Genomic DNA, 26,060 nt, shown 5'->3' on the forward strand with positions numbered 1-26,060 from the left:
TTAGGGTCCTTCCACACTTCAAGAGGGGGGGCTTCTTCACAAATGAAATACAAATTTCCTCATAATTCGAGAACTAATCAAGCAAATGGAACCATATTTGGCATGTGGGTGTTTTTTGAGGCAACCATTTTTCCCATTATGAATTGGGACTTCTTACCTTTTTAGGAGGGGGGGGGGGCTCCCATTCAAACGAAATACAAATTTGCTCATAACTTTAGAACTAATCAAGCAAATGGAACCAAATTTGGCATGTGAGAGTTTTAGATGGCAGAACTTTTTTTCTGTGGTGTATTACGACCCCTTTCCCTTTTAAGAGGGTGGGCTCCCATACAAATGAAATACAAATTTCCTTATAATTTGAGTACTAATCAAGCAAATGGAACCAAATTTAGCATGTAGGAGATTTTTGAGTCTTGAATTTATTTTATGATAGTTAGAGACCTCTCACCCCTGTGGTAGGGGGATATGGACTCTCATACAAATAAAACAAAAGTTTTTGCGAAACTCAAAAACTAATCCAACTCGAGAAATTCGAGACTCTTCCATAAAACATTAATCAATAACAAGACCACAAAAACTATCTATAGTAACACTAGATCATTCAGGATGAGCCGGTCGCGAGTGTTGCCGGTGACCCGCCGTCGGAAGCGCCGCCCACTGGGGGGCTTGCAAAACTCGAGATTGTGACAAAGATCATCCGAGATTCATGATTTATGTACAACACAGGTTAATTTGTGGCAATACGAAGTTTGTCGGGTCAGCTAGTATATTTATATAGTAGAAAGGCAAAAAGACAGCGGAGGGTATATGAAAAAAGTCTTTATTTCTCTTCCGTTACAGGGATTTGCAGAGAGCAAACAGATGCATAATAGTCTACGCGGCAGAAAAGAGAGCTCACTGGGAGGGAGCCAAAAGGAGGGGGGTTGTGCCATAACTGCGAAATCGGGTAATCAGCTAATATGAAATTAGAAAGAGAATACGGAACAGAAAAGAAGGGAAACCCAAGGGGAAAAGCGGAATAGCAAGAGAGAAATAAGAAAACTGATACAGGAAACAATGAAAACGGGAAAAACGGGTCAAACCGAATATATGAGGAGGAAGAAGGAACAAAAAACCGGAAGCATGGGACAAAAACGTATAAAAGAAAAACAGGAAAAATGAACTAGAGAAAAAGAAGTCAACAAGAGATAAAAAAGAAAAAAGAGGAGGAAAGTGAAAAAAGGGGGTGAACATCCGAGTGAACACGATAGAAAAACCGGAAAAATAGAGCATCAATAAGAGACAAAACGGAACAAACTAAGATGAGAAAAGAGAATGAAAGCAGATAAAAAGTGTACGAAAACTGGAAACGAAAAAAATAGAAAAAAAGTTGAGAAAAGACGGAAAACAGGCAAGAAAATAACAAAATACGATGAAACATGGGGAAAAAACGTGGCTGAAAAAATAAGAAAAAAATGGGACAGTAAACAATGAAAAATAGAACTCATTCAGGATACACGGGACAGAAAAAAAGGAAAACGAAAGAAAAAGAGGAAAAACAGAAGAAAAGCGAATGCCGAGAAGAAAACCGAGAAAGCAGAACAGAAAAGGAGAAAATCCGGACAAAAAGTGGAATTACGAGACTGGAAAAAAAATCAACGGAACGGATGAGAGGTAAAGCGTGTGGGAAACATCAAGAGAAATAATTTAAAGTAGAAATTCGTGTCTAATGTCGTGCCCATATGCAGTGAATATGTATGTTTTGAAGTAAAATTTCAAGTTCGAATTAATCCAAATTCAAGTTTAATTTAATGTCAAGCTGAATTTCAAGTTCAATTACAACTATAATTTTTAGTCCAGTTCCAAGTGTGACTTCTAGTCCAATTTCAACTTTTCAACAAGTGGATTTTCAATGCACCCGAAAGGTCCGGAGTTTTCAACCCAATCGGCCGATCCTTTTGTGATAAATAATAATAGACTCGCCATCCTACGATTTCTCGGTTTTTCCAGGCCAAAACGTTCTTCTGAAAAGTCGGGTGCCCCACCTTTCGCTTATACCTGGACACGCTTGCGTGTTTATTTTCTCGTTGCTCAATTGTTTTTGAGGTACGATGCTGGTCTAACAAGCCAGTCATCGTATGTTCGAGTTTCGACTAGGCGGTGCAGCTAGATAGAGTCAGTAGGATTGTTTGACCAAACTCGTGACTTTAGTCATAACCTTGAAGTGCGGTCAGGCATATATTAATATTTTTTGAAACGATGATTCTACAATTGATGAAGGGACGGTAAGGGAAAGTAATGAAGAACGATTTTTTCGGGAATGAAGGGGAAGGGTGGAAAGGAAGGGGGGGGGGGGGGGTAATAGGTAGCTATGGTTAACAAGTTGTCGTTGTGACTCCTATCTTTTGTCCAATGCTGGAAGGTGCATGGGTCGAACCAAGCTGTAATCAGAGATTATAACCGGATTTGAACCCACAACACCTGCCAGGGCGTGTCGCTCACTGAACGGAGCCTTTCTCCGAAGAACCGCGCTGAGAAACGCGGACTAACACGCTTTCGGACGAACAGCGTCACACGCAGTACCTTGCAAGTCGTAAGGGCCTGCATAGTGTCGTCGTCCTGAAAGTAAAAACAAGTTAGATTAAAACTTCTCGGTCGATGGTTTCTACAGTAGGTGGTGGAAGAGGCACAATTTGTGTGTCTAAAAATAGACCAACCCATGTCGCGCTATGGTTAATAAGGGGGGTTGTGCAGACTTCTTTTGTCCAGCGCCTCTGTGGTTCAAAGGTACACGGGTACCAGTGAGCGACACGCCCTGGCAGGTGTTGTGGGTTCAAATCCGGTTATAATCTCTGATTACAGCTTGGTTCGACCCATGCACCTTCCAGCATTGGACAAAAGATAGGAGTCACAACGACAACCTGTTAACCATAGCTACCTATTACCCCCCCCCCTTCCTTTCCACCCTTCCCCTTCATTCCCGAAAAAATCGTTCTTCATTACTTTCCCTTACCCGTCCCTTCATCAATTGTAGAATCATCGTTTCAAAAAAATATTAGTAGGATTGTTGTTATTGTTGCACTGGCTCCGTAACTGTCCTGCACTCTAATAGCCGGCGGTTTTCGATGGTTTATATTCAATATAAATACTGAAATTGTTACTCGTGTAGGTAGGGCAGCTTCCGTGTTTCATGTTTAACCGATTGTGAAATATTTGTAAATGCTTTAAACTACGGCGTTTTGTATTTTCTCTTTATGTTAGCAGGCGGTAGTATCTCAGAGGCAACCTACAACACAAAATATCTAAGGAGAATAATAACGTGAGAAACCACTCGGTTTTCTTTGCGTATTGTCATGGATTACTTCGATCCCTGTTTATAGGTTCGAAAGAGTTGTTACTATGGGATTAGTATAAACTCTCAGGCATAAACCAAAAAAAGGACAATCGGCCAACTTGATGATGCTAATCATACCGTTGAAAACAAAATTTTTTAATTTTGTTTAATTAGTTCTGCATCTACATTTAAAATCGATCATATTTAGCAAATTTAAATTAAGACTTAGTGATATATATACATATAAAACACGCTATCATTAGGAAATCATCTACTTTATTTACAGCTATTTCAGTCTATTTCATTGCATGTCCTAAAACGTTAACCTGCGGGTTGTTGGCAAAATTATTGTTAATTAAAAACATTATCCGAACAATCTAGGAACTAGATTATTTTCACTATCTAATTGTAGTATCATCTGGAATCTCATCTGTATTTGAACATACCATAAAATCTACTTTATATTTTTAGTCACCGTAACGTAACCATAAAATCGACATCACAAATCGGTTAATCAGCGCTGGTTGACGCCGAGCTGCTAATTTCATTGCGAACCCCCAGTCGCACCTTACTGTTCACCCGCCGTCCACGATAGGACTCGTACTCGTCGTATTCGCTATCGTCCTCCTCGTTGTAGCTAATGAACATATTCCGCAGCGACCCGGGAAACGGTGCCGTCAGTTCGGCACTTTCTGACGCTTCCTCGTCGGTGGAGAACTCGTCATCGAACGGACTGATGGCAACGTACGACGCCGAGAAGCCCTTGAAACCGACCGTATCGTCCGAGCGGAAGCGCAAGATCACCACCTCACTCATCGAGATTATCTCCGGCGGCATACTGTTGCCGCAGTACTTCCCGTGCAGTTGACCGCTCGTATCGTCGAAGCCACTGCCAATTTCCACGTAATCGTACGAGCAGAGGGTTTCCTCTTCTAGGTCGAACGTGAGGAAGGATAGTTGTACTTTTCGACCGGATTTCGCTTCGATTGTCCACTCACAGTCGGCACCGTTTTCGTAGGTTCCCACTCCGTAGTTTACGTGTGAGTAAATGTGATTGATTTCGGCGGTTGCTTGCAGGTGGCCACCGCACGCCGTCATGTGACTGGCGAGGAAGCCCTTTCGCTGAACGCTGGAGTCCGTTTTAAAGACCATGTACATTTCATTCGAGGTTGACGAAATCGGATGGGGTAGTTTGGCTCCGCAGAAGCGTCCCAGGGTGTGGCTTTCCTGGGAGTCACCATCGTAGATGGCGATATTGTCGTAAGCGCACTCCTGGTGCAGTTCGACGTCGAACATAGTGAAGATTAGCTTGATTCGATGCCCGGGTGCGGTTGTGAAGTGCCAAATGCAGTCCTTTCGCGAAGGGTAATCATCCGGGTAGTTTGGGCTCTGAATCTGTCCGTTTGGGGTATCGATTTCGAACTTGCAGCCACCTTCCTTGCAGTCGTGACCGTTTTCGTGCAGAAGGTAGCCGTTCCGGCAGGTGCACACGTAGGAACCGACCACGTTCTTGCACTCATGCTGACAGCCACCGTTATTTACGGCACATTCGTCCACGTCGGAAAAATAGACGGCAGCAAAGCCCGTCTTCTGTACGGTTTTGTCCGAGCGGAATTCGATCCGAAGGATGTGACTTTCCGACGTGATGGCGGGGGGAATTTTCGACCCGCAGTATGTTCCGTGGCGCTTCATGGCTTCTTCGTTGATTTTCGAGTAGACACTGACGGAATCATAGTCGCATTCCGACGATTGATAAAAGGTGTTGCCTTCCAGATCAAAATGAGTGAAATTTAGGGTGATTTTTTGCTGCGGAGCAGCCACAATTTCCCACACGCAATCTTTCATTGCAGGATATTCTTTTGGGAAGGATGGAGACCAAACCGTTCCGCTTTTCTGTTTCAGAACACCACCGCAAGCTTTCTCGCACGATTTACGATCACTGTGCAGCTCGTATCCGATCTGACAACCGCACTCGTAGCCTCCCAGCGTATTAATGCACTCGTGCTCGCAGCGGTGATCCTTCCGCTCGCACTCGTCAACTTCCTTCAAAATCGTGGCCAAAAAACCTGCCTTCTGTACCGATCCATCCGACACAAACTTCACCCACATTTTGTTCGAAGTCGATCGCATATCCGGCGGGATTTTGTACCCGCAGAAAATACCTATCTCTCGAGAATCAGCCGAATGTCCGTCCCGAACTTCAACATAATCGTACGCACAATTATCATGATTCTCCACCTCGAACGATTGAAACTTTAACGCCACCTGATAGTCCTCCGGAACGGTTATCCTCCAAATGCATTCCTTGTTCGGAAGATAATCCGCCGGGTAGTTCGGTGATTCCAACCGGCCTCCCCCGTCCAAGTTGATGTCCCCCCCGCAAACAGCTTCATACTGGGCAGCAAAACCTCGCATACTCATCGCCCGATAGCTGGTCACAAACGTCAGCAACATCCGGCTCCCACTGGACACGATCAGATTATTATTCCGCTTAGTTCCGCAGAATCTACCCAACAGCGGCGACTTGTACCAATAACCGTCTCGAATTTCCAGATAATCCGTCCGACAGTTCTCCGATTTGTAAATGTCGATGTCGGTGATGTTTAGCACAATCTGTTCCCCATGGGTTGCCGTAATTCGCCACTCGCACCGTTCCGCCTCACCCGTGGTGACCTTCGTGTTGTAATTCGGTGACGTGAAATGCCCCGAATGATCCTGAAAAGTTCGGCCACATTTCGTACATTTGTACAGTAGATTCGCTTGAATGATATCCCCTTCGCTCAGCCGCAACCGTTGACCGATCTCCGGACGCTTTTGCCCCGGAACATCCACCGGCAGGATGGTATCCAGATACGTTCCCTTCGAAAAGGTATTCCTTGCGTAGTGCATGATCGAAAAGTAATCGTACGGTTGACCCAAACTGTTAACCTCGTCGTCCGTTAGTTTGTTGAAATTATACTCCTGCCCTACCATGATGTTGTGCTTCTCGATCACGACGTGATCCTCCCGATCGGGACGCGTATGTTCGTGCCAAAAGCCGACCACATGTCCCAGCTCGTGAACAACGATACCAAACTTATCACAGTTTTTCCCAATCGAAATGGCCTGCGGTCCGTTGCCTCGTTTTCCCACGAACGAACAACATCCGCACGGACGTTCGGTAAACACGATAAAATTCGGATGCTGTTCGGGATCTCTTTCGACAAACTTTATGCAGGTATAGTTTTCCCAGTGTCGCATTGCCTGTTTAAACAGTGCCTTATGCAGGCCACTAAAATTCCCATCTATTTCGTAGGGAATCACACCAAAGTCCCAAACGCGTTCCTTTTTGGCCGTTGCCGCCCGCGTTGATCTACGATGCGGGCGCTCTGTTTTCCTCCTCCGTCTAAGCCGTCGCACTTTACGAGGCGTGTTTACTTTTGTCAGAGCATTCCTACTTGCAGCCCGCACCACCACCGGTTTATGCTGCTGCAGCATTAGAGCGCTATCAGTGCGCGAAAGAGACGGCTTTCCTAGTTTCGATTTCAGATCGGTTTTGTTACGACTGAAAGTAGGTCTCTTCACTCTGGGATTCACTCGCGCGATTGTTTTGTCCTGACTGTGCTTTTCCGCGCGATGTTTATAATGCCTTGATCGCGGTTTAGTGCTTTCATCAGCAGCCGTCTTCGAGGCTGCGATCGGTGCTCCGGCACTGGCTTTCGATTTCGCAGAACGCTCTCGTGACGGAACAGGTGGCCTGGCAGCCACTAGGCCTTCCTCCTCTACCTGCAACCCTTCGAAGATTATCTGTTTCTTCAGTTTCTCCGCCTCCACCGCTTCTTCCTTCAGTCTTTGCTTGTGAAACTCACTTTCGTAATTTACGTTCGGTACAGCAATATCACCCATGAAGCTGCTCGACTTGCACGGATCCATGTCAATGTCCCCGGAAATGCTGGTTGGAAACGTGCTCTGCTGCAGCTCAACAATGGAGAATTGCCGTTGCACACACGTCACAAAAACACTGTTCACCATCAGCAGCATAAAAATCGCAGGAAGTAGATCACTTAGCGAGCCCGACCAGGGCCACCGTCTCCTGCGGGGCGGCCAACGAACCACCAAGGACAACATTACGGAAAATTACGGTCTCGTTGATAGACCGACACCTTACGAACTGATAGAAGAAGCTCCACTCCGCTGCAGCGCGATATGCTTTATTGATCCTCTTGCTCTCCGTTTGTGTTCTGTTCTGCTCTGCTCTGCTCCGAATGGGCCGTGAGATAATCCTACATCTTCCTACAAAACGCGCGGTCAATCGAACCGCGAGGAAAGAGAAACACGAAAACATAAACAGATGAGCGCTGCTGCTGCTGCTGCTAACTAAACTAAATAAACTGCTGATGATCATTTTGATAAAGGAACGCACTTCCATTCACACAAACACATTCATAAAAAAAAAGAATCACATTGTGATGCTGTCGAATCTTCCCAGCCAGCATCCCATCCACACACTACACTGCACTGCACAGACAGGTCCAGCAAGCGGAGATTGTCGATGCGGGTACTTACTGATAATAAACTAATCAAATGCTGCGATCCGAGGTAATCGTAACGAGCGGACGCCGACCATGAGGTTTCAATTCAACAAAACATTCAACCCCCAATTGATCGGTCCCTTTACTGGCTGGCTGGCTGACTGGATGGCTGGCTCGCTGACAGTCCAAAAGGAGATAATCACGTTAAAACCACGACTTTAGCTGCACACTCTCGATCGACGACTGACTGCAGCAGCAGCACGGCAACCTGCCACTCGCTTCTGGCTTACTGGCTGATGGGCTGGTTGGGTTAGCTTCTCTCCATCCCATGCGCACGATCATGAATGATCGCACGGGTGACGGTGTGTTGGTTCGTTCGTCCGTCCGTGCAACCGCATCCGATGCGTGTGTGTTTCTCGCTCTGCAGACTTCAACACGCATACACATTTACAACCATCAACATACTATCATACATTCGATTCGTTCTTTCTCGGTTTTGGGTGGGAGGACTCTGCAACTCGAGCAAAGGATAAGGATTCGAACTAAGCAGTCACAATGGGCCAAACCGCGTACCTGGACAAGTGGGTAAAACCTAGATTTGTTTATGAACGATAGAGGCAGTGGGAATTCCCATTGATTTTTGACTGTTGACCCCATTCATCAGAGGCTGTGCTTTTCTTACTGATTATAGTATTTTCAGCTCCGAAAATTTTACCTGCTTTCAATATTTGGATTACAAAACTAGCCTTTATTTCTAGTAGCATGTTATTGTCTAATGATAAATCTGCATCTCGATCTTCTTCAGTAACAATAACCTATAGAGATAATAACATGGTAGTAACATTAAAAGACAGAATAAATTTTTGTTTTACGCTTGGGCTTTTAAAAAGTAGATTGAATGAACTTCAACGGAGTTCATAATGAAGGCAAATGTTGATCAATCAATTTTATAAAATGTGCAACAGACGTGAATATATCGAACAATTTGTATCGAATGAAGTCGATTAGATTTTGAAAAAGTACCAACTTTATTATTAAGGGCCGTCCAAAGCTTACTACTGTAAGTATAATAAACTTTCATTTGGGAAGATATACAATTTCTGGTTTTTTTTAAAACGAAATCGTCACTGTAAATCAAAAATGTTGGAAACACATACAGTATGGCTTCAAATTTAGCAACAAATGCATGTCGCTTATGTTGCCAAAATAGAAACCGTGCCCAAATCGAGACCCTTTTTTGGTATGGAAAAATAACTAATTATTGTTCATTAACGATTTTTCCGCGATTGCAACCATTTTATAAAAAAAATACCGAAAAGAGCCGACCGACACTCCAAATTTTTACTTCGACATACTGACGTCATCATTTTTTCGTTATTTAGAACTAAAATGCGAAAACTGAACGATTTAGCCGATTCTAAATTCAGCCGATTTTCCTTTCTTTCGCTAATAAAAATACTTTGCGACATACAATTTTAATATGTTATAACTATTTTCTCAAGACTGTAAGAAATCTACTGTTTTTTTTTTGTTAAAAGAAGGTCAAAACCACCTGTTATTCTACTATACATACTTTACTTGCTTTTACTTTATATTTTCGGCAACAATCCGCTTATCTTATCGAATCTGGGCCGAATTTAAGAGTCTTTTTCACGCTTGTTGGTCTCATATACTCATATATCATGGACCAAATCACCAAACAACCTAGAGCAAACAGTTTCTTATGAAAATAGCAGTAAAGGTTAAAAAACGGAAGGAGAAAAATGGATAGATAAGCGGAAAACGCGAGTAAGAACGTTTTCACTCTTTTTCTCTCTTGTTTTTTTCCTTTTCTCTACCGTCTTTCTCTTTTCCTGTCCCGTTTCTCACCCTTTTCCTGAATCCTGAGTTTTTAATGTTTCGCTTTTCATCTTTTTTCTTCTGTTTTTCCTTGTTTTCAGGCCCGTTTTCGACTTTTCCTGTCTCGTTTTTTATCATTTTTTTATCATTTTTTGGACGGTCGTTTTTTCGCTTTTTTAACTACTTTTCTATTCCGTTTTTCCACGTTTTGTTTTTCTTTTCCGTTTTATCGCTTTTTATTTATTTATTTCGTCAACAGATGTAGACTACTATACAGTTTGCTTATATAAAAGTCTTATACTTAAATGAAGATAAAGAAGTGTAGGGTAACAAGGGGTAAGAAGGCCCGGCGAGGTAAGAGGGACCACATCGATTTCGTCAAGAAATCCTTAAATTTTCTACAAATGCCCCAGTATGTTTTGTTTATTAGACTATCTAAACACTTTCGAGACAGTCTGTGGCACTCGGCCGTATCCAACGTCAAAAATAGAATCAAAACAAACTTTTCGTTCGCAGTGTCTTCATGCGATATAATTTCAGCAGCAACAAATTTAAGTTATTCAGCAAAAAAAGCTATGTATTTTGTCGTTTCTCTTACCATTGACTTTAATTGGGCAATTCTTGTTCTGCGTGTGGCGGAAAAGGTATATAAAATAGTACGGATTGAGAGATAAAAGCAAAATAATGTAAATTGTTAACTAGGGGTAAGACGGGCCATTTTTCACGGGGTAAAAGGACCATACGTCATAGTGCTCATAATTGCCTAAAGTTCTTCTGTTTAGTGTATTAATAGATTTTAAAAATATTGAATGAAAAAACCAACTTTTTACCTTTGTTATACTATAACAAAGGTTTAAAAATTGGTCGAAAAACACGAAATTGATCCGAGGCCCGGAGGGCCAAGTCACATATACCAATCGATAAGGTTCGACGATTTGAGCAATGTCTGTGTGTGTGTGTGTGTGTGTGTGTATGTATGTAATGATTTTTTCTATCGCCTGTTTCTCAGAGATGGCTGAACCGAATGGTTCGCTATTACTTTTGTTTGAAAGGTATTATTGTCTAGTAGATCACTATTGAGTTGTTTTGTGATACGACGTTTCGTTTAAAAGTTATAAGCAAAAATGTGAAAACTACGTGACACGGGTTTCTCCGAAACTACATGACTGATTTCAACGATCTTAGTATCAAATGAAAGCTCTTGTTAAAGCTAAATTGTTCAAAAACTTTTTATTGAAAACAAACAAGTAGTTTAAAAGTTATGCTTAAAAAACCTGTTTTGACAAGGTAATAATTATCGCCTGTTTCTCAGAGATGGCCGAATAGATTTATGCGCTATTAGTTTCATTTGGCAGGTAATATAGCCGGATAGATCATTATTGAATGGTTTTTTGATTGGACGTTTAATTTGAAAGTTATGAGCAATTGAATACACAACACCAAAATTAACAATAATTTATAATGATTTTAACCAAGATAATTTACCTAATTTCAATTATTTTAATATCAAACGAGAGGTTTTGACACTACAAATATATATGCAAAATTTCATAAGAATTGGTTTTACCGATCAAAAGATATTAACCCTCGAACACTCGCGCCAAGTTTTGTAACACGGTTACTCGCGCGCACAATAGCCCCAAACCAAAGAAAACATGCGCACTAGAGTTTTGATTGAGAAAACTTGGTTTTAGGTTTATCGAACCTGCGGAAGAGTTTCTAGAAATTGAAAGCTACATCGTCTGCTGGAATTTAAATTTTGATTAATCCCCCTAAAAGTGAAATAAAAAAATTATTTTTCTGCAATGTCAATATAACACATTGATGTGTTCTGCAAAGTTATAGAGCATATTATTACAAGAAATTTTGCTAAAAACAATAGCCTTCTATCTCTGCAGCGAAGATAGAAAAATCTTATTTATTGTATATGATTTTATTTTTTCTTATTTTTTATTTTTAGGTTTCGTATTCTACTAAGACGCTCCAAAAACTTCAGTATATGATTTTGTAAAATCAGTTTTTCTATTTTTGCTCTTTTTGTAATTGTTGTATGACTTTTTCATGTACTAAAAAATTGTACAAATAGTAAAAATACACAACTTTGCTGAAAATAGTATACCTCTATGTTTGCTTGTTTAGGAACTGTGGAACTTTGATTATAAAAAAACCCTGATTACTCGACTGCCAGCAGACGGATATATTTTAAACATTTTACATTGGGTAGTTTTGCTGCATACAGACACCATTTTTCCATATGAAGAAACAAGAGAAAATTCCAGTTGGGGCCAAATTCTGGTACACCTCACATGCTGATTGCTTCGTTTCTGCGATGGCGGTTTATGCTGATCTATTTTCCCAAAAATTTAAATTATTAATGCATTGAATAATTATGATATTTTTCTCATAATAAGTTTATTGGAGAATATACGTTAGTTAAACAACGATTTGTAAATTTATAACAACATGGTGTAGGAAAACCTACACGTGTGTACAAAATACAACAGCGTGAGTAACCGAAGGTTAATAAAAATTGATGAAAATTATTCAAGAAAACTCTTTTGATGTGAATCAAATGGAATGGCATTACAGGAAATTATGCATAGTTCAAAAACCTATACACTAGACCTTTACTAGGCAATGTATATGTTAAAGAATAAGATTTCCTCTCACAACTTACTTTTATTTGCACTTACTCTGATTAATAACAACTTACTTATCCTTACTCAGCAATTTCATGAAAAAGGGATCTATCAAAATTTAAAAGTGTTCCTATTTTGTTCAAATTTTGTAAACTTATTCAATTTTCAAAAATTTTATGTAAGCCAACGCATTACGCTATGTTAACCAATAGCCGAAGACGTGTCGATTTCTATCTCAAATAGCAAGTAAGACCGTATAACAAAGGTTCCTTTCACCACTAGGTGGATTAAATCGGGTTTTTCCTGTTGAATTTGACTAACTTTTTTATTATTCTGACAGATACGCATTTCGTTTACGACTTCCAGGCTTCATCAGTGTCTTTTTCGAAATAGAGTACACCTGTAATAAAAATTATTCCTGAATCTGAGATCATCCTGTCTAACACAGAGCCTCCCACGTCAAAAGAATAACAAAACAATGTAAATTTGGATCTAACGGAATCAAAATTCGATGATCCCAAGTCACTTAACGGCTCATTTAATGTGTTGCCTTCTTTGCCTTCACCTAAAAAGAAGCGTATTCAAAGAGTAAAAGTCCTGCTGACAAATCAACAAAATAACGCCAAGAAAAGAGTAAATAAAAACCAGTGGAGTAAAATAACGTCTACTCTTATTTTCAAAATTGAACTAGTAGTAAAACTCCTTCTTTTAGCAGATCTCTAAATTAAACTATACCTTTTTTAGCATGTACCTAAAAACCCCTTAAGAACTTGTTCTTACTTAGTTAATAATATTGAAATTGTGTTTACAACTCAAAGAAACCTTCAAATCTGCCACAATCCGCCTTACTCCGCCATGGGCCGTTTTACCCCTTTGGTGGTCCTTCTTACCCCGCCTGGTTGTGAACGAGTAATTTTTAGACGTTTCGAAAATTGATGAAAAATCACGGAAAAATAGACTAATTAATTCTTTATATAAATTTTAATGGTAGATAAATGAATGCTTTTCCATGTGTGGAACAAGAAAAGGTGAATTTTCGTACACATTTTATGCTAGCAATTTATTCGCTTATGGGGGCCGTCTTACCCCGTCTTCCCCTACTAGTCTACCTGCATACTAGTTGACATGCATTGCAGGAGCTTCGAGTGCGCCCTGACGGAGTTACTATGGAAACATCCATGATTGTTTGTTGTTCGAGTGTAAAAATGTAAAAATGTAAACATTCTTTCATTTTGCAGATCAGCTGAAGTGGAACATAACTGAACGGATTCAAACTTTTGTAGTAGTTTGCGGCCATAATTTCCTGAAAGCACCGCGTACTTTTTAACTACAATTGTGCGAATTAAACATTCGAGTGCATTCAGAGGCAAACATTGACTTCGTATTGGTCGAACCGCTGCCAAATTTGCTCTCGAACAGCGTCTCGTTTTGATAAGAAACTTTCCGTTGGGTATTTGGCCATTCTCCCTGAAATGTCCGAAAACTGCGATGCCACAATCCATAAACCTTCTTATTCGTTCAATTATGTTCCTCTTCAGCTGATCTGCAAAATGAAACAATGTTTACATTTTTACACTCGAACAACAAACAATCATGGATGTTTCCATAGCAACTCTGTCAGGGCGAACTCGACGCTCCTGCAATGAATGTCAAAAGATTGTGCCCACTTGTGCTCAATAACCGCCATTATCGCTCGTGGAAAGCTGGATTGTCCTGCTACCGTATTTTCTGTTTTTCTCTTCCTCCTTTCCTAACCATTTTTTCTGTGTATCCCGTTTTTTCCTTCGTTCGCCTTTTCTGTCCAGTTTACTCGCAACTCTTTTTCTACTCATTTTTTTCTTTTCAGTTCTTTTTAAACTAGCTCAAAACAGACACTGATGAAGCCTGCAAGTAGGCGAAATACTTATCTGTCGCGAATTTGGAAAAAGTTTTCTTTTATTTAATTTCAGGCTTTTTTTATGTCCTGTTTACCTTCATTTTTTTCTCGTTTTCTTTATGGTTTGGTTGCTTTACTAAGTTTTTCCATTCCGTTTTTCTTTCTTTTTCTTTCCAGTATACTCGTTTTTTGCCTCGTTTTTCCTCTTTTTTTCTTTTAATATTTTAATGTGTAGAGAAAAAGACTGGAAAGAAAAAGATGAAAAACGGAAAGGAAAAACCATAAAGAAAATGAGGGTAAACTTGACAGTAAAAGAGAACGAAGGAAAAAAGGGCAGTAAACGAGAAAAACAGAGAAACAATGAGAAAAAGAGAAAAAACGGGAAATACTAATGGAGAGAGAGAAAAATGAAAACTGAAGACAAAAAGGATAAAACGAAAAAGTGTAAAAATCGGAAAATGAAGGATTCAGATAAAGGGCAAAAACGATAGAAACAACGAGAGAGAGAGAGAGAGAGAGAACGCGGCAAGAAAAGGAAATTGCTTGAAAAATCGAATGAAAAATGAAATTTGTAGGATATATGTTTTTTTATGCAATCAATTGCCTGTGAACTCTACAGCCTAAAAAACTCGAAAAATGAGTTAACGCTTCTAACACGAAACAGAAACGGAAATTCAAAGGAAGGAAAATCCGCAAAAAACATTTCTTTCATTTTTGTCTTTCTTTTCGTAGGTTTTCGCAAGGAAAATAATAACGTCTACATGAAATGCAAGAATAGATTTGCTTTTCACATTTAAACTTGAAGTAAAAATGCTTAAAACGCAATTTTTTTTGGTCGAACAAAAAAATCTTTTTGTTTTTTTTGCCCCTGCCATCAGTTGCCCAACGCCGAAAGGACAAAAACTTTATAAAATATTTGTAATGGCTTTATGTACTGTAAAAAGTGGCCAAAAAAGAGATAGAAGGCAAGAAATGGGACATAAACTTAGACCGAGGAAGAAGAAAAAGAAAATAGGAAAAACGAACTAAAAAAAGAAAACTGTAGAGGAAAGTAGGCAGTCAAAAACAGAATAAACTTGACAAAAAAGACAGAAAAATGAGGCATCAATAAAACGGAACAGACAAAGACGAGAAACGAGAAGGAAAAAAGATGATAAATAGATAAAAAAACGAAAAAAAGGAAAAAAACGGAAAATGGAAAAGAATTTAAAAAAGCGAGTGAAAAACATTTGGCAAAACATGGCTGCAAATGAGAAAAAATGGGAAACGAACAAATGCGAAAGAATGAGACAGGAAACGGTAAGTTAGAAAGTAGGACAAAAACGGAAGGAAAGTAAAAGCAAAAACCAAGAGAATGGTACAGAAAAAGAATAAAAACGGAACTAAAAGTGAAAGAACGTGATTGCAAAAGAGAACAAACGGAACAAAAAAGAGGTAAAACGTGTGAGAGAACGAGATGAAAAATGGTAGTTCTAATTTCAAGAAAAAGTAAAGCTTCGTGTGTGCTTTCGTGTCCATGTTTGGTTTGAAGTAAAACTTCATGATCAAATTAGCCCAAGTTCCAGTCAAATTTATTTCCAATTTTAGGTTAAATTTTAAGTACGATTGCGTTTAATTTCGGATATTTTTTTTGTATACCGGAAGGGACAGTCTTAATAATCGTCTTTTGTGGCAGGCCCCGATTATAATTTAGGATAACACGAAAATTCGCGATATCTCACACAGCCTTAGTATGAATTGGCCCAAGTTTAGTACCCTGTGGTACAAGATTGGAGAACGCGGCAGGTCGGCAATTGCCAAGTTGTACGAAAAATTGCCTATCAATAAGGTTTGGCTCCTACCATCTACAAACAATCTGTGATACTCCCCTGTTTGTCCAGTTTTCTTAAAAGAATAGCATGATTAATGGTATCTAGAGCGGTTTTTAAGTCAGTATAAATTGTTTCAACTTCAGCTTTGGTATAGAAAGGGTGTAAAATCTCCATAAATTTTCTTCTTGATTTCTCAGCTTACTCAGCTTTTTCAGAGACGGTACAAAAACGTACAATACATACGTATAAAAACTGACTACAGTTGATTAAGCTCTAACAACGACATCAGTAGCAACAGAGGTTACACTACACACTACTGTTATAATCTTACGGGTAGCAACTGAAAGGACTATAGAAGAGCCCGCATAGTTAGCAGTTGATTCATTCAACTGCTTTATCATTAGTTACCAGCAGCAGCAGAAAATCTGTTAGAACCAAATCAAGCAACAGTTTTTTTATTGCAACTAATATTTTATTTTTAAGATTCTAATTTTCGCCTAAAAGTTTTTTCACAGAACACAAATATTATTTATTGATCAGAGAGGAGCATCTTCCGGACGGTGCGTAATAGTCAACTAGTAAATGAACTGTTATGTATTCAAACCGAACGGCCCTTTTCAGGGCCACCATATTTACGAGCAGAGTTAATGTCAAGGTTTTGAAGTCGTGATATCTGATATTCTGATAATAAGTTACACAATAATAAATAGTGTTTCCAAAAATACGTTGCGAATGTGTTCGGGATGTGCGCAATTCATTATTTTCAATATGTGACTTGAAATTTGGTATACTTGATCCATGACCTTGGCCATTGTTTAGAGTTCCCAATACTATGTTTAGAAATTGGTGTTGAAAAATAAAATATTTTTGGGTTAGCGACCGTAAATAAGCGCCCAGATTTTTTCCAAATTTGACTCAAACGTAAAAAGGTCATGGAACCAATTGAGATTAACCCAGTCAAATATCATTTCTGTAAATAAAGAAATATCTCGAATATTTTGTGACTTATTGTAGAATGGAATCATTTCTCTCGTGAAATGAGAGTACGGAATTAACAACAAACACCGAGACCAAGAGACATCGTTATCATTATAACACATTTCGTTCTTACATTAAGCAATTACCGGTCATTAGAAGGTAATTGGTTTAATGTTGTAAGAACGATATGTGTTATGTCCTACGATAATAGTGTCATCAGTTTTACGCTTGCACATAATCTAAGTAAGAAGTCAAGAGATATATAACTATGATATGCAGAAATGATGAATTTTCGTAAAACAGAAAATAATTGACTATTTTAGTTAATTATGGGCTGATAAACATGAGGTGGACCTTAGAGGAGTTAAACAAATTCACTACAGCAATTGTTCTCTATTTCTCTCTCCCTTTCAGGTACGAAATTCCTGTGTTCCGAGGTGATAGCCCCGATCCGCTCCGAGGTGGACGACATCTCGCTGTTCATCATCAACTTCGAGGATCTAACCAACCCGACCACGCCGGAACCGCTGGAACCGGTCAAGCTGAGCAAATGTAAGTCCAGCGCGTCGCCAGTCGCCATGCACTCGGCACAGATACAGTGTTTTGCTTCTTTTTTTATTTTGTTTTTCTCTAAAAAAATTAAAACCGCCAAAATATGTAGGCTCAGTTCCGTTCCTTTCAGTTGACCGTGCAAGGGCTAGCTTTCGACAATCGTTCCGTATCGGGCACATTGCACTGCGCGATCGGGGTCTCCGGCTGGCCGGCTATTTGACCCCGCCATCCGATGCCACCCAGGAGGAGGAGGAAGTGGGAATTAACAAAAGTGCCATCGAGAGGTAAAATTTTGCCGCTTGCTTCGAACGTTTAATCCAAAAATTTTCGATTTACTACATAAGTAATTTTGATGTGGTGTAAGAACGGTTGATGATCGCATTTTTTGTCACTCACTCAGGGGGTTTTGCAGCGATAGGGTAAGCCAAACGACGGTGCTAAAGGTGGAAACGAACATATGGACGCCCATGTCGACCCCGGCGTTGACGAGGACAAAGGAACTGGACGCCTTACCACCGGACGTGGACACGCTCAGTGGACCAGGAGAAATTGTGATAACCTCGCCGGTGGTAAGTGGCCCGATCAAACTCAACCTATTAGCCTATTGATTGGTTTCCGTTTTCACTTGTAGACGGCCAAAATGGAAGTGACACCCGAGCTTCCAGCGTCCATCACCGACATTAAACCAGAGTTTCAGCAAACCAAAAGTTTAGACTTTGAGATACAATCAAAACGTAGGTATAGTCGGACGAATTGGTCAGTCGCACCTATATAGTATCATGACCCCGTGAGCAACAACAAAAAATAATCCAAAACCATCACAAATCACAGCCCCCCAACATATAATTCTCTAATCACAGAACCTGTTGCTACTTTCAGTTTCGTTTTTTTTTTCATTTATTTTATTGAGGATTTCCCTTGCGTTGAACCTTTCCCCTATTTATTAACCCTTCGCCGTATCACCCGAAATGAAATGCATTTATGCACTGATGTGTGATTTATTCAGAATTATTTCTTGTTTTTCGTTCAAAAAACTCCAATTTCGTTGATTAGTTTTCCTCAGAAAAATCCATCGAAACCAAACTGAAGCTGGTTTCGTTTTATTAGTATAAAGAAAAATTACAACATTACTATGATATATTACCAAAAAAAAGCAATTGCTGAATAGCCAGTAAGACTGACAAGCTTTTCGTATCGTATCTTTAGTGCTGCATATTGGCAAGCAAACGCATAACAAATGTAATAAATTTTCTCATTTACTGTTGTTCTACTAAGTTGTGCTACACCGTCGAATTTTGTTGTCTTCGTTACACATCTAGGTGTTTCGGTTTTGTTGAGTTTTGGTTTTTTCGTCTTGTTATACCTATGATTTTTCGATTTTGATTCTGTTCCTGTTTCTGTTGTGTTGTGTTTTTTAACTGTTGCGTAGCTTCGATGTCGATGTTTCAGTGTATTCGTCAGATTGCTAGATTTCTTTTTCGATGTTTTTTGGACTTGAACACTGTGATACCTACTGTTTATTTTTTGTGAATTCTAGAACTTCAAACCCGTTTGATTGAACCATGTGAGTAGGTATGTTACGAAGCTCGGTGTGACGGTTCGTGCTTTACGGATGATGCATTTTGACTTTTGGTGTGCTTTATTGCATTTAAAATAAGTTTTTAACTAAAATGTGACTTCGATTGGTGTTTTTACAATTCACAACATTTCATTGCATATCTTTAATATTTTCCATTAGAAACTCTTTAAAATGGATAGTGAAATGATTATAATTTTCTATACAAATTCTTCAAAAGAGCTGAAGTTTTGAAATCAGCTTAAACCCGACAGCTAAGTATGGACAATGCGACTTTTAGCATGAATTTTAGAACAAAATGTCGCGTAAATCATTAGCGCTTTATACGACGACACTTTAAAAATTGTGACAAGTGATTAAAACTAATCATGTTGCAACGGTGGAATGAGCAAATATATAATAGTCCATCGTCAGCAACTTAATCATTTTTGTTGCTATGCTTCAGTAACCTTGGACAAAATCAACAGTTCTGGTCAGTTTAAGATGTGTGCTTAAAGTAAGCTATCATGAAATGAAAATAGTTAACACCTGATATTAGTTAGATTCAAACTACAAATAGAATTTGTCGCCCAGTAGTTTATACGAAAAAAAAAACAGGGAAAAAAGTGAGAACAGATAATTAATGACACAAATCACATAAGAAGCACACTAATCTTAAGAAGATGCGAATAGGAATTTCAAGTATATATAACGCAAATAAAAGAAAGTTAAAAAATTCTTAGAGTGCGAAAACGGGTCAAGAAAATGAAAAAAAAAATAAATAGTGAACTACTGATGTCCACGGAATCTGGTGAATATGGCGGGTGATGTACAACTTTCTAGTCCCTATTTTCTTAATGTTTTTAACCGGTGGCTGACACGCGACCGTGCATTTTCGTATAATTGAATATTATCTATTCGATCACATAAAACCCTCACTCATAATTTGTAATTAACCCTTTATAAGGCAATGGCAATTATATTTCAATTCTTATCCAATTTATTTCTTCTTCTTCTTCTTTAGCATAGAGCCGTGATGGCTCATGCTGTTTCAAGCACTCGTCTCCATTCAACTCGGTCTTGGACCACTCGTCGCCAATTTCCTAGTCGTTTCACAAGTCGCAAATCGCTTTCGAGCTGGTCGAGCCATCGTGCAAGTTTGACCCCCCTGTTCCTGGTGCCGGTGAGGTTGTTGAAGAGGACTATTTTCCTCGCACTGTCGTCCAGCATCCTTACAACGTGTCCGCCCCCCGTAGCCTACTAACTTTCGCTAGATGTACGATGGGAGTCTCTCCAAGCAGTGCCTGTAGCTTGTGATTCATACGCCTCCGCCACTCTCCACTTTCAGTTTGTACTCCGCCAAATATCGTCCGCAACACTTTCCGCTCGAACACGGCAAGGGCGCGTATGTCCGCCGTGAGCAGCGTCACGGCTTCAAGTCCATAAAGAACTACCGGTCTAATAAGGGTTTTGTACATTGTTAGCTTCGTGCGGCGGAGTATGCTACCTGATTGTAGCGTTTTACGAAGGGCAAAGCAGGCCTAATTTCCCGCTTGGTGCGCTGTGCGCGGTGCGCTGGATTTCCTTACTAGTGTTGTTGTCCGCGGTCACAAGCGATCCCAAATACAGCGATCCTCTATCACTTCTAGTTCGTCGCCGTCAACGGTTACCGTCCGTGGGAGACGCGCGTTTATTTCCTTTGAGCCTCTTCCTTTCATGTATTTGGTCTTCGGCGCATTTATTTTTAGCCCAATTCTCTCAGACTTCGCTTTCAGTCTGGCGTAGATTGCCTCCGCCGTCGCAAAGTTCCTAGCTATGATATCGAAGTCATCTACAAAGCCTAGAAGTTGGCTACCCTTGGTAAAAATTGTGCCTCTTGTTTCGATGCCCGCTCGTCGGATCACCCACTCAAGAGCGATGTTAAACAGCATGCAGAATAAACCGTCATCTTGTCTCAACCCTCGCCGCGTCTTGAAGGGACTCGAAAGTGTCCCTGAAATGCGTACGAAACACATCACTCGATCCAATGTAGCTCTGATCGCGTCAGTTTGTCCGGAAAACCTTGTTCGTGCATTATCTGCCACAGCTTGTCTCGATCGACTGTATCGTATGCTGCTTTGAAATCAATAAAGATGTGACGCGTGGGCAAGTTGTACTCCCGAAATTCCTGCAAGATCTGTCGGATAGTAAAAATTTGATCCGCAGTTGCACGAGCCCCCATGAAACCCGCCTAATAATTCCCTGAGAAACCTTGTGCTATCGGTGACAACCGGCGTAACAGGATCTGGGAGAGTACCTTGTAGGCGGCGTTTACCAGCGTAATACCGCGATAGTTGCAGCAGTCTAGCCGATCACCCTTTTTGTAGATGGGACAAACCACTTCTTCCATCCATTCCTCCGGTAGCTTTTCCTCCTCCCAAATCCTCGAAATAACCCAGTGTAGAGCCTTGTTAGCGTTTCCCCGTCATGTTTATAAAGCTCTACCGGTAGGCGCTACTTCTCAGCGAATTTATTGATCTTCACGTTTGACTTCTTGGAGATCAGGTGCTAGGGCATTACTATCTTCCATGGGCGCTCCTAGACAAATTTCCGTTCCGCCTCCTTCTGCGACTTCGCCATTGAGGTGTTCATCGTCCATCTGTCGACCAACTCGCGCTCGTTTGTGATTAGATTCCCTCCCTCGTCCCTACACATGTCAGGTTTTGGTGTGTAGCCCTTCCGAGTTTGGTTCACCTTCTCATAAAACTTGCGCGTGTCATTAGCTCGGAATTCTTCAAGATCTCTGTCCTCCTTTTGGCGCTTTTTCCTCCTCAAGATCGTGGTCAACTGGTTCCTAGCTCGTCGGTATTTGACCGGGTTGACCCTTTAAATGATTAAAGTGAAAATTTGTTTACATCTTACGCTTGGTTTTTGGCTGACTTTTAAGATATTTTATGTTTGGAAAAGGTTATTGACATAGCTGCTGTAGTTAATCTCCTGGATCTCTTCTGGAATAAGGCGTCTTGCGGTGAGCACGATCTCTATGGACTGAATCACCAGAAACCAGAAGCAGATTATCTATAGATTGATTGAAGGAATTAGCCCAATAAACATTTTTGACGAAATGGCGGCTTCTTAAACATAAAAAATCGATTTTTGGCATAAGTTTTGCTCTTAAATTGTCCTTAAAATGAGAAATATTAATCGGCGAGAAAAACGTTGGATTAATCTCTAGAATATACCCTTAAAACACTTGTGACAAAATTTGGAGTGATTCGGTTTAGCCGTTTTCGAGAAATCTTGCTTACCGATTTTGAAACTTGAATTGACTTCTTCAATCGCTCAGACACGTCGTTACAAATATACGATTTTTTTAAAATTTTAACTGTATACCTATATCGCCTTAAACATTCTGCAATTTAATAATATTCAGTCTTTTTACTCGGTTAACAAATTGGGAAGCAGACATTTCAAACTCGAAAATGGATTCGACAGAAGTAAATAGGTGAATCGCGATGAGCGATAACATTCTGGCTTCCTTAACGATCGTCCTTCCTGCACCGCGGAGCTCAAGCAGAGGTTTAAGATGGGGGCAATTGATGTCACCGACAAGCAGTTTAACAACGGAAGTGGCTTGCTAAATCCTTCGTTTTCGAGCGAGGGTTTCCAGACTAAGTATTTGACTCCTATCTGAATACGCTGAAAGTTACCAAGGGTCACCGCCTGGTAGATTCCTGACAGCGAGCTGAACGGATCTTTTCTAGACTCGCTCGTTCCTTAAGTTCCAAATTACGTCGGTCGATGTCCATAACACAGAAGGATGAGTCTACCGAGGTAACAATATATCGCCCTCCCAGCAATAAGATTCCGTAAAGTCCTTGACTATTTTGAAGATTAATTTTGCGATGTTTATTAAGCTGACACCAATTCACGAACACGTTCAGCAAATGGAGGCAGTCCTCGATACAGCGCACCATTAGTACGTAGATTTTCAAAACATCGGCGTAAATAAGTTTGCATCTATAACCAAGTGAGGATACAACATCGTTGCAGAAAATGGCAAACAAAAGTGGTCCCAAATTGCTCTCTTGCGTCACACATATTAACAACTGGTGCTGAAACGCATTACCCGTGCTTGTCATACAGCGTTCTTCCAGTTAGATAGAGAATTAGATATAAATTTCACGGTTTGTTCGATTCAGTCCCTGAGGATAATCTCGAACACTTTCGAAGCGACAGAAAGGCTGGTAATCTCAAGGTAATTTCTGACAACCCGACGATCACCACTTTTTTATTCCCGTGTATAAATAGTCCTTGTCAAGTCAGACCGAACCAAGTGATAGAACTTTGATTTCGAGAAAACACGTTCAAAGTTTGCTGCTCTGTACGGTTTACAGCTATCAATCGTTCGAAATCATCTTAGAACTCTGGCTGTTTGCAACATTTATGTAGTCTAATTAGAGCAAAATGTAGCTTAGAAATTTCTTAATCGTTTACTACCATTAACTCATTTTTTTTTTAATTTTGCGACTTGGTCCGGTCTGATTTAACACCGACCAAATGTGTGATGATATTTAGCTTTCAGCTCACAGGAAATTCTATTCGCTCGAATGACAGTTCGAAATATTTGCGAAAATTGAATTTCCTATTTTCGGAAAATTGAGTGCTCTTCTGTGTTCATTTGTCGCTGACAGTGATCCCGAAAATTTGTCAAAAACATTCATGCGAATATCTAAAGAATGGATCTAAGGAATGATGAGGATCTACAGGTAGCTTAAACCAAGCATCGTTGAACAAAAATTTCTATACCATGCAACATTATTTCAGCAACTCTAGGAAAAATATCAGCTGCAAAAAAATTTTCATTCAATTTTCAACGATGGCGGAAAACTCCGAGAAAAGTAGGAAAAACCACGTCCCAATGTTTAGAGAAAATTTGCCTTGATAATTTTGAAAAACGCCCTTATGTTTTGTCAGCATCGTTTTCATAAACCTCTTCGCGAAACCCAGACGCCCGTCCTTCTCATTCCAGATTTTGGGGAAATTCTGGTTGTGGCTACTTATACAAACACGTTCAACTTTACTTTCCGCATTTTAAGTTAATTTTCAATCAGTTTTAGAATTCCATAAAAGCTTACATTGATGATGATCCAACATTTTTTAATAGAGCGAAATCCATATTTTTTTATAAGACAAAAAAAGATTATTATTGGATGCCAAATTCCACAAAAAATGTCATGGTAAAAGTCACAATTCTTTGGGCACAACATTCTTTCTTATAAATTTATCCGTGGACTGTTCTAAACGTCATGATTTCTTTCCATACACTTTCAGGAATGGCCAACTTAGATGTGACGCCGTACACTCTTAAATATTTTACCCCGCAAATTAATTGACACTACGCCGGGTCCTCTTACAGTATACATACAATCTCTGGTTTAAAGTAAAACATTTGTCTTTGATGACAGTACGCTTTAATTTTTGGGAGTATTCCGATTGTGTTATTCTGTTCCAAGTTTTGTTCGCTGTTCCAAGTGTATCTCACTTAGTTGGTGCCATTTTAATTCCTTGTTGTTCCTGTGCTGCTTTTATTTCATACACGGATAGAAATTTATTCCCCAAAATGAGCAAAATGACTCATGATTCCAGGTTTCTAGCTTATATTTTATGAAAATACACCATGAATAATAATCATAATATTATTCATGATTTTGTGCTGTCTGATATGGCAGTTCAGTCATGATTTGACAGCAATTCAAGTTTCATGATTTCATGATTTCATTCATGGTATCGGAATCAGATTTCTTTCCATGTAGTGTTAAAATCAAATAATTTTTAAAGCGTCTTATCGAGGTATTATGAGAATACGCTCATTTTAAGTAAGAATACTTATGAACATTCAAAAAAACAGTACACAATAAGCCGAAGGGTCTCACAAATTCATGAAATTGAATGCACGTAAGCGTGCGAAGCTCATGGACTGATGAACGATAACAAAATTTAAAAAATTCGAGGCCATAGAAAATTCTAGGGGAAATTTTAGGATTTTCTCGGATATAGAAGAACATTTTTTTATGAAAATGAGAGTGAAATTTTTCGGCAATCCGACAAAAATACCATTTGGGAAAAACTTTTCACAAAATTTTACATAATAGTGGTTGAAACTTCAAAGAAATGTGTTGTTTCACTGCACTATGGGCACAAACGAGCACGTAATCCCAAGAATAAGAAGCCGCTGGTTTAAAATCTTAAAAAATGTAGGAAATCGATTGGTGATGGTTTCATCCTGCGAAGATTTCGGGAAGTGGTCGATTTTGCCCTATTTTCCCCAAAAATCCTGATAAAAGCTAATTAAACAGTATAAAAACTTATTTGCCGCCCGTGAAACGAACTCAAATAGCTTCCAAATTTTATCTAAACATCAGAAGAAATAAATTCCATCTGTTCCATACTGTGCGAAATGCAAGAATAGTCCATTTTGCCCAATTCACCCCCATATACATAGATAACCTAATTAAAGCGATTAAAACTAACTCAAATGTAAAAACAGACTTCAAAAAAATGTGTATTTTATCATACTCAATAACTCAGGAGAATAGTTGAAAGCAAAAAATAAATTGGATGCGGAGTTATTGTGCAGAATTGACTTTTAAGTGCATTTTTAAATAAATCATTATATCTCGTGTCGTAACAAGCAAAAGATAGATAGTTACTATATTCAGCAAAGTTGCTCTTTTTAGAATGTTCTATAATTTTCTGAAGAAATTTTTTTTTTGGACGTATTAAAAAAAAACCAAAAGTTTGTATCACCTTGATAGATGAATATAAGATTACCTTGTGTGTGTGTGTGTGTGTGTGTGTGTGTGTGTGTGTGTGTGTGTGTGTGTGTGTGTGTGTGTGTGTGTGTGTGTGTGTGTGTGTGTGTGTGTGTGTGTGTGTGTGTGTGTGTGTGTGTGTGTGTGTGTGTGTGTGTGTGTGTGTGTGTGTGTGTGTGTGTGTGTGTGTGT

The 26,060-nt window shown here is 39.6% G+C and overlaps 1 protein-coding gene across 1 annotated transcript in view; it reads left to right on the plus strand.

The window, feature by feature from the left end:
* The window catches only part of LOC128736755 (potassium voltage-gated channel subfamily H member 7), a 298,342-nt gene that overhangs the window by 80,273 nt on the left and 192,009 nt on the right, over positions 1-26,060 (plus strand). Inside the window, exons 3-6 of the mRNA XM_053831242.1 lie at positions 17,382-17,519; positions 17,650-17,803; positions 17,932-18,088; positions 18,151-18,253. Of these exons, the coding sequence (XP_053687217.1) occupies positions 17,382-17,519; positions 17,650-17,803; positions 17,932-18,088; positions 18,151-18,253 (552 nt within the window). The remainder of the gene's footprint in view (positions 1-17,381; positions 17,520-17,649; positions 17,804-17,931; positions 18,089-18,150; positions 18,254-26,060) is intronic.

Source organism: Sabethes cyaneus, chromosome 2, assembly GCF_943734655.1.
Source record: "Sabethes cyaneus chromosome 2, idSabCyanKW18_F2, whole genome shotgun sequence".
NCBI classification, from domain to species: Eukaryota; Metazoa; Arthropoda; class Insecta; order Diptera; family Culicidae; genus Sabethes; species Sabethes cyaneus.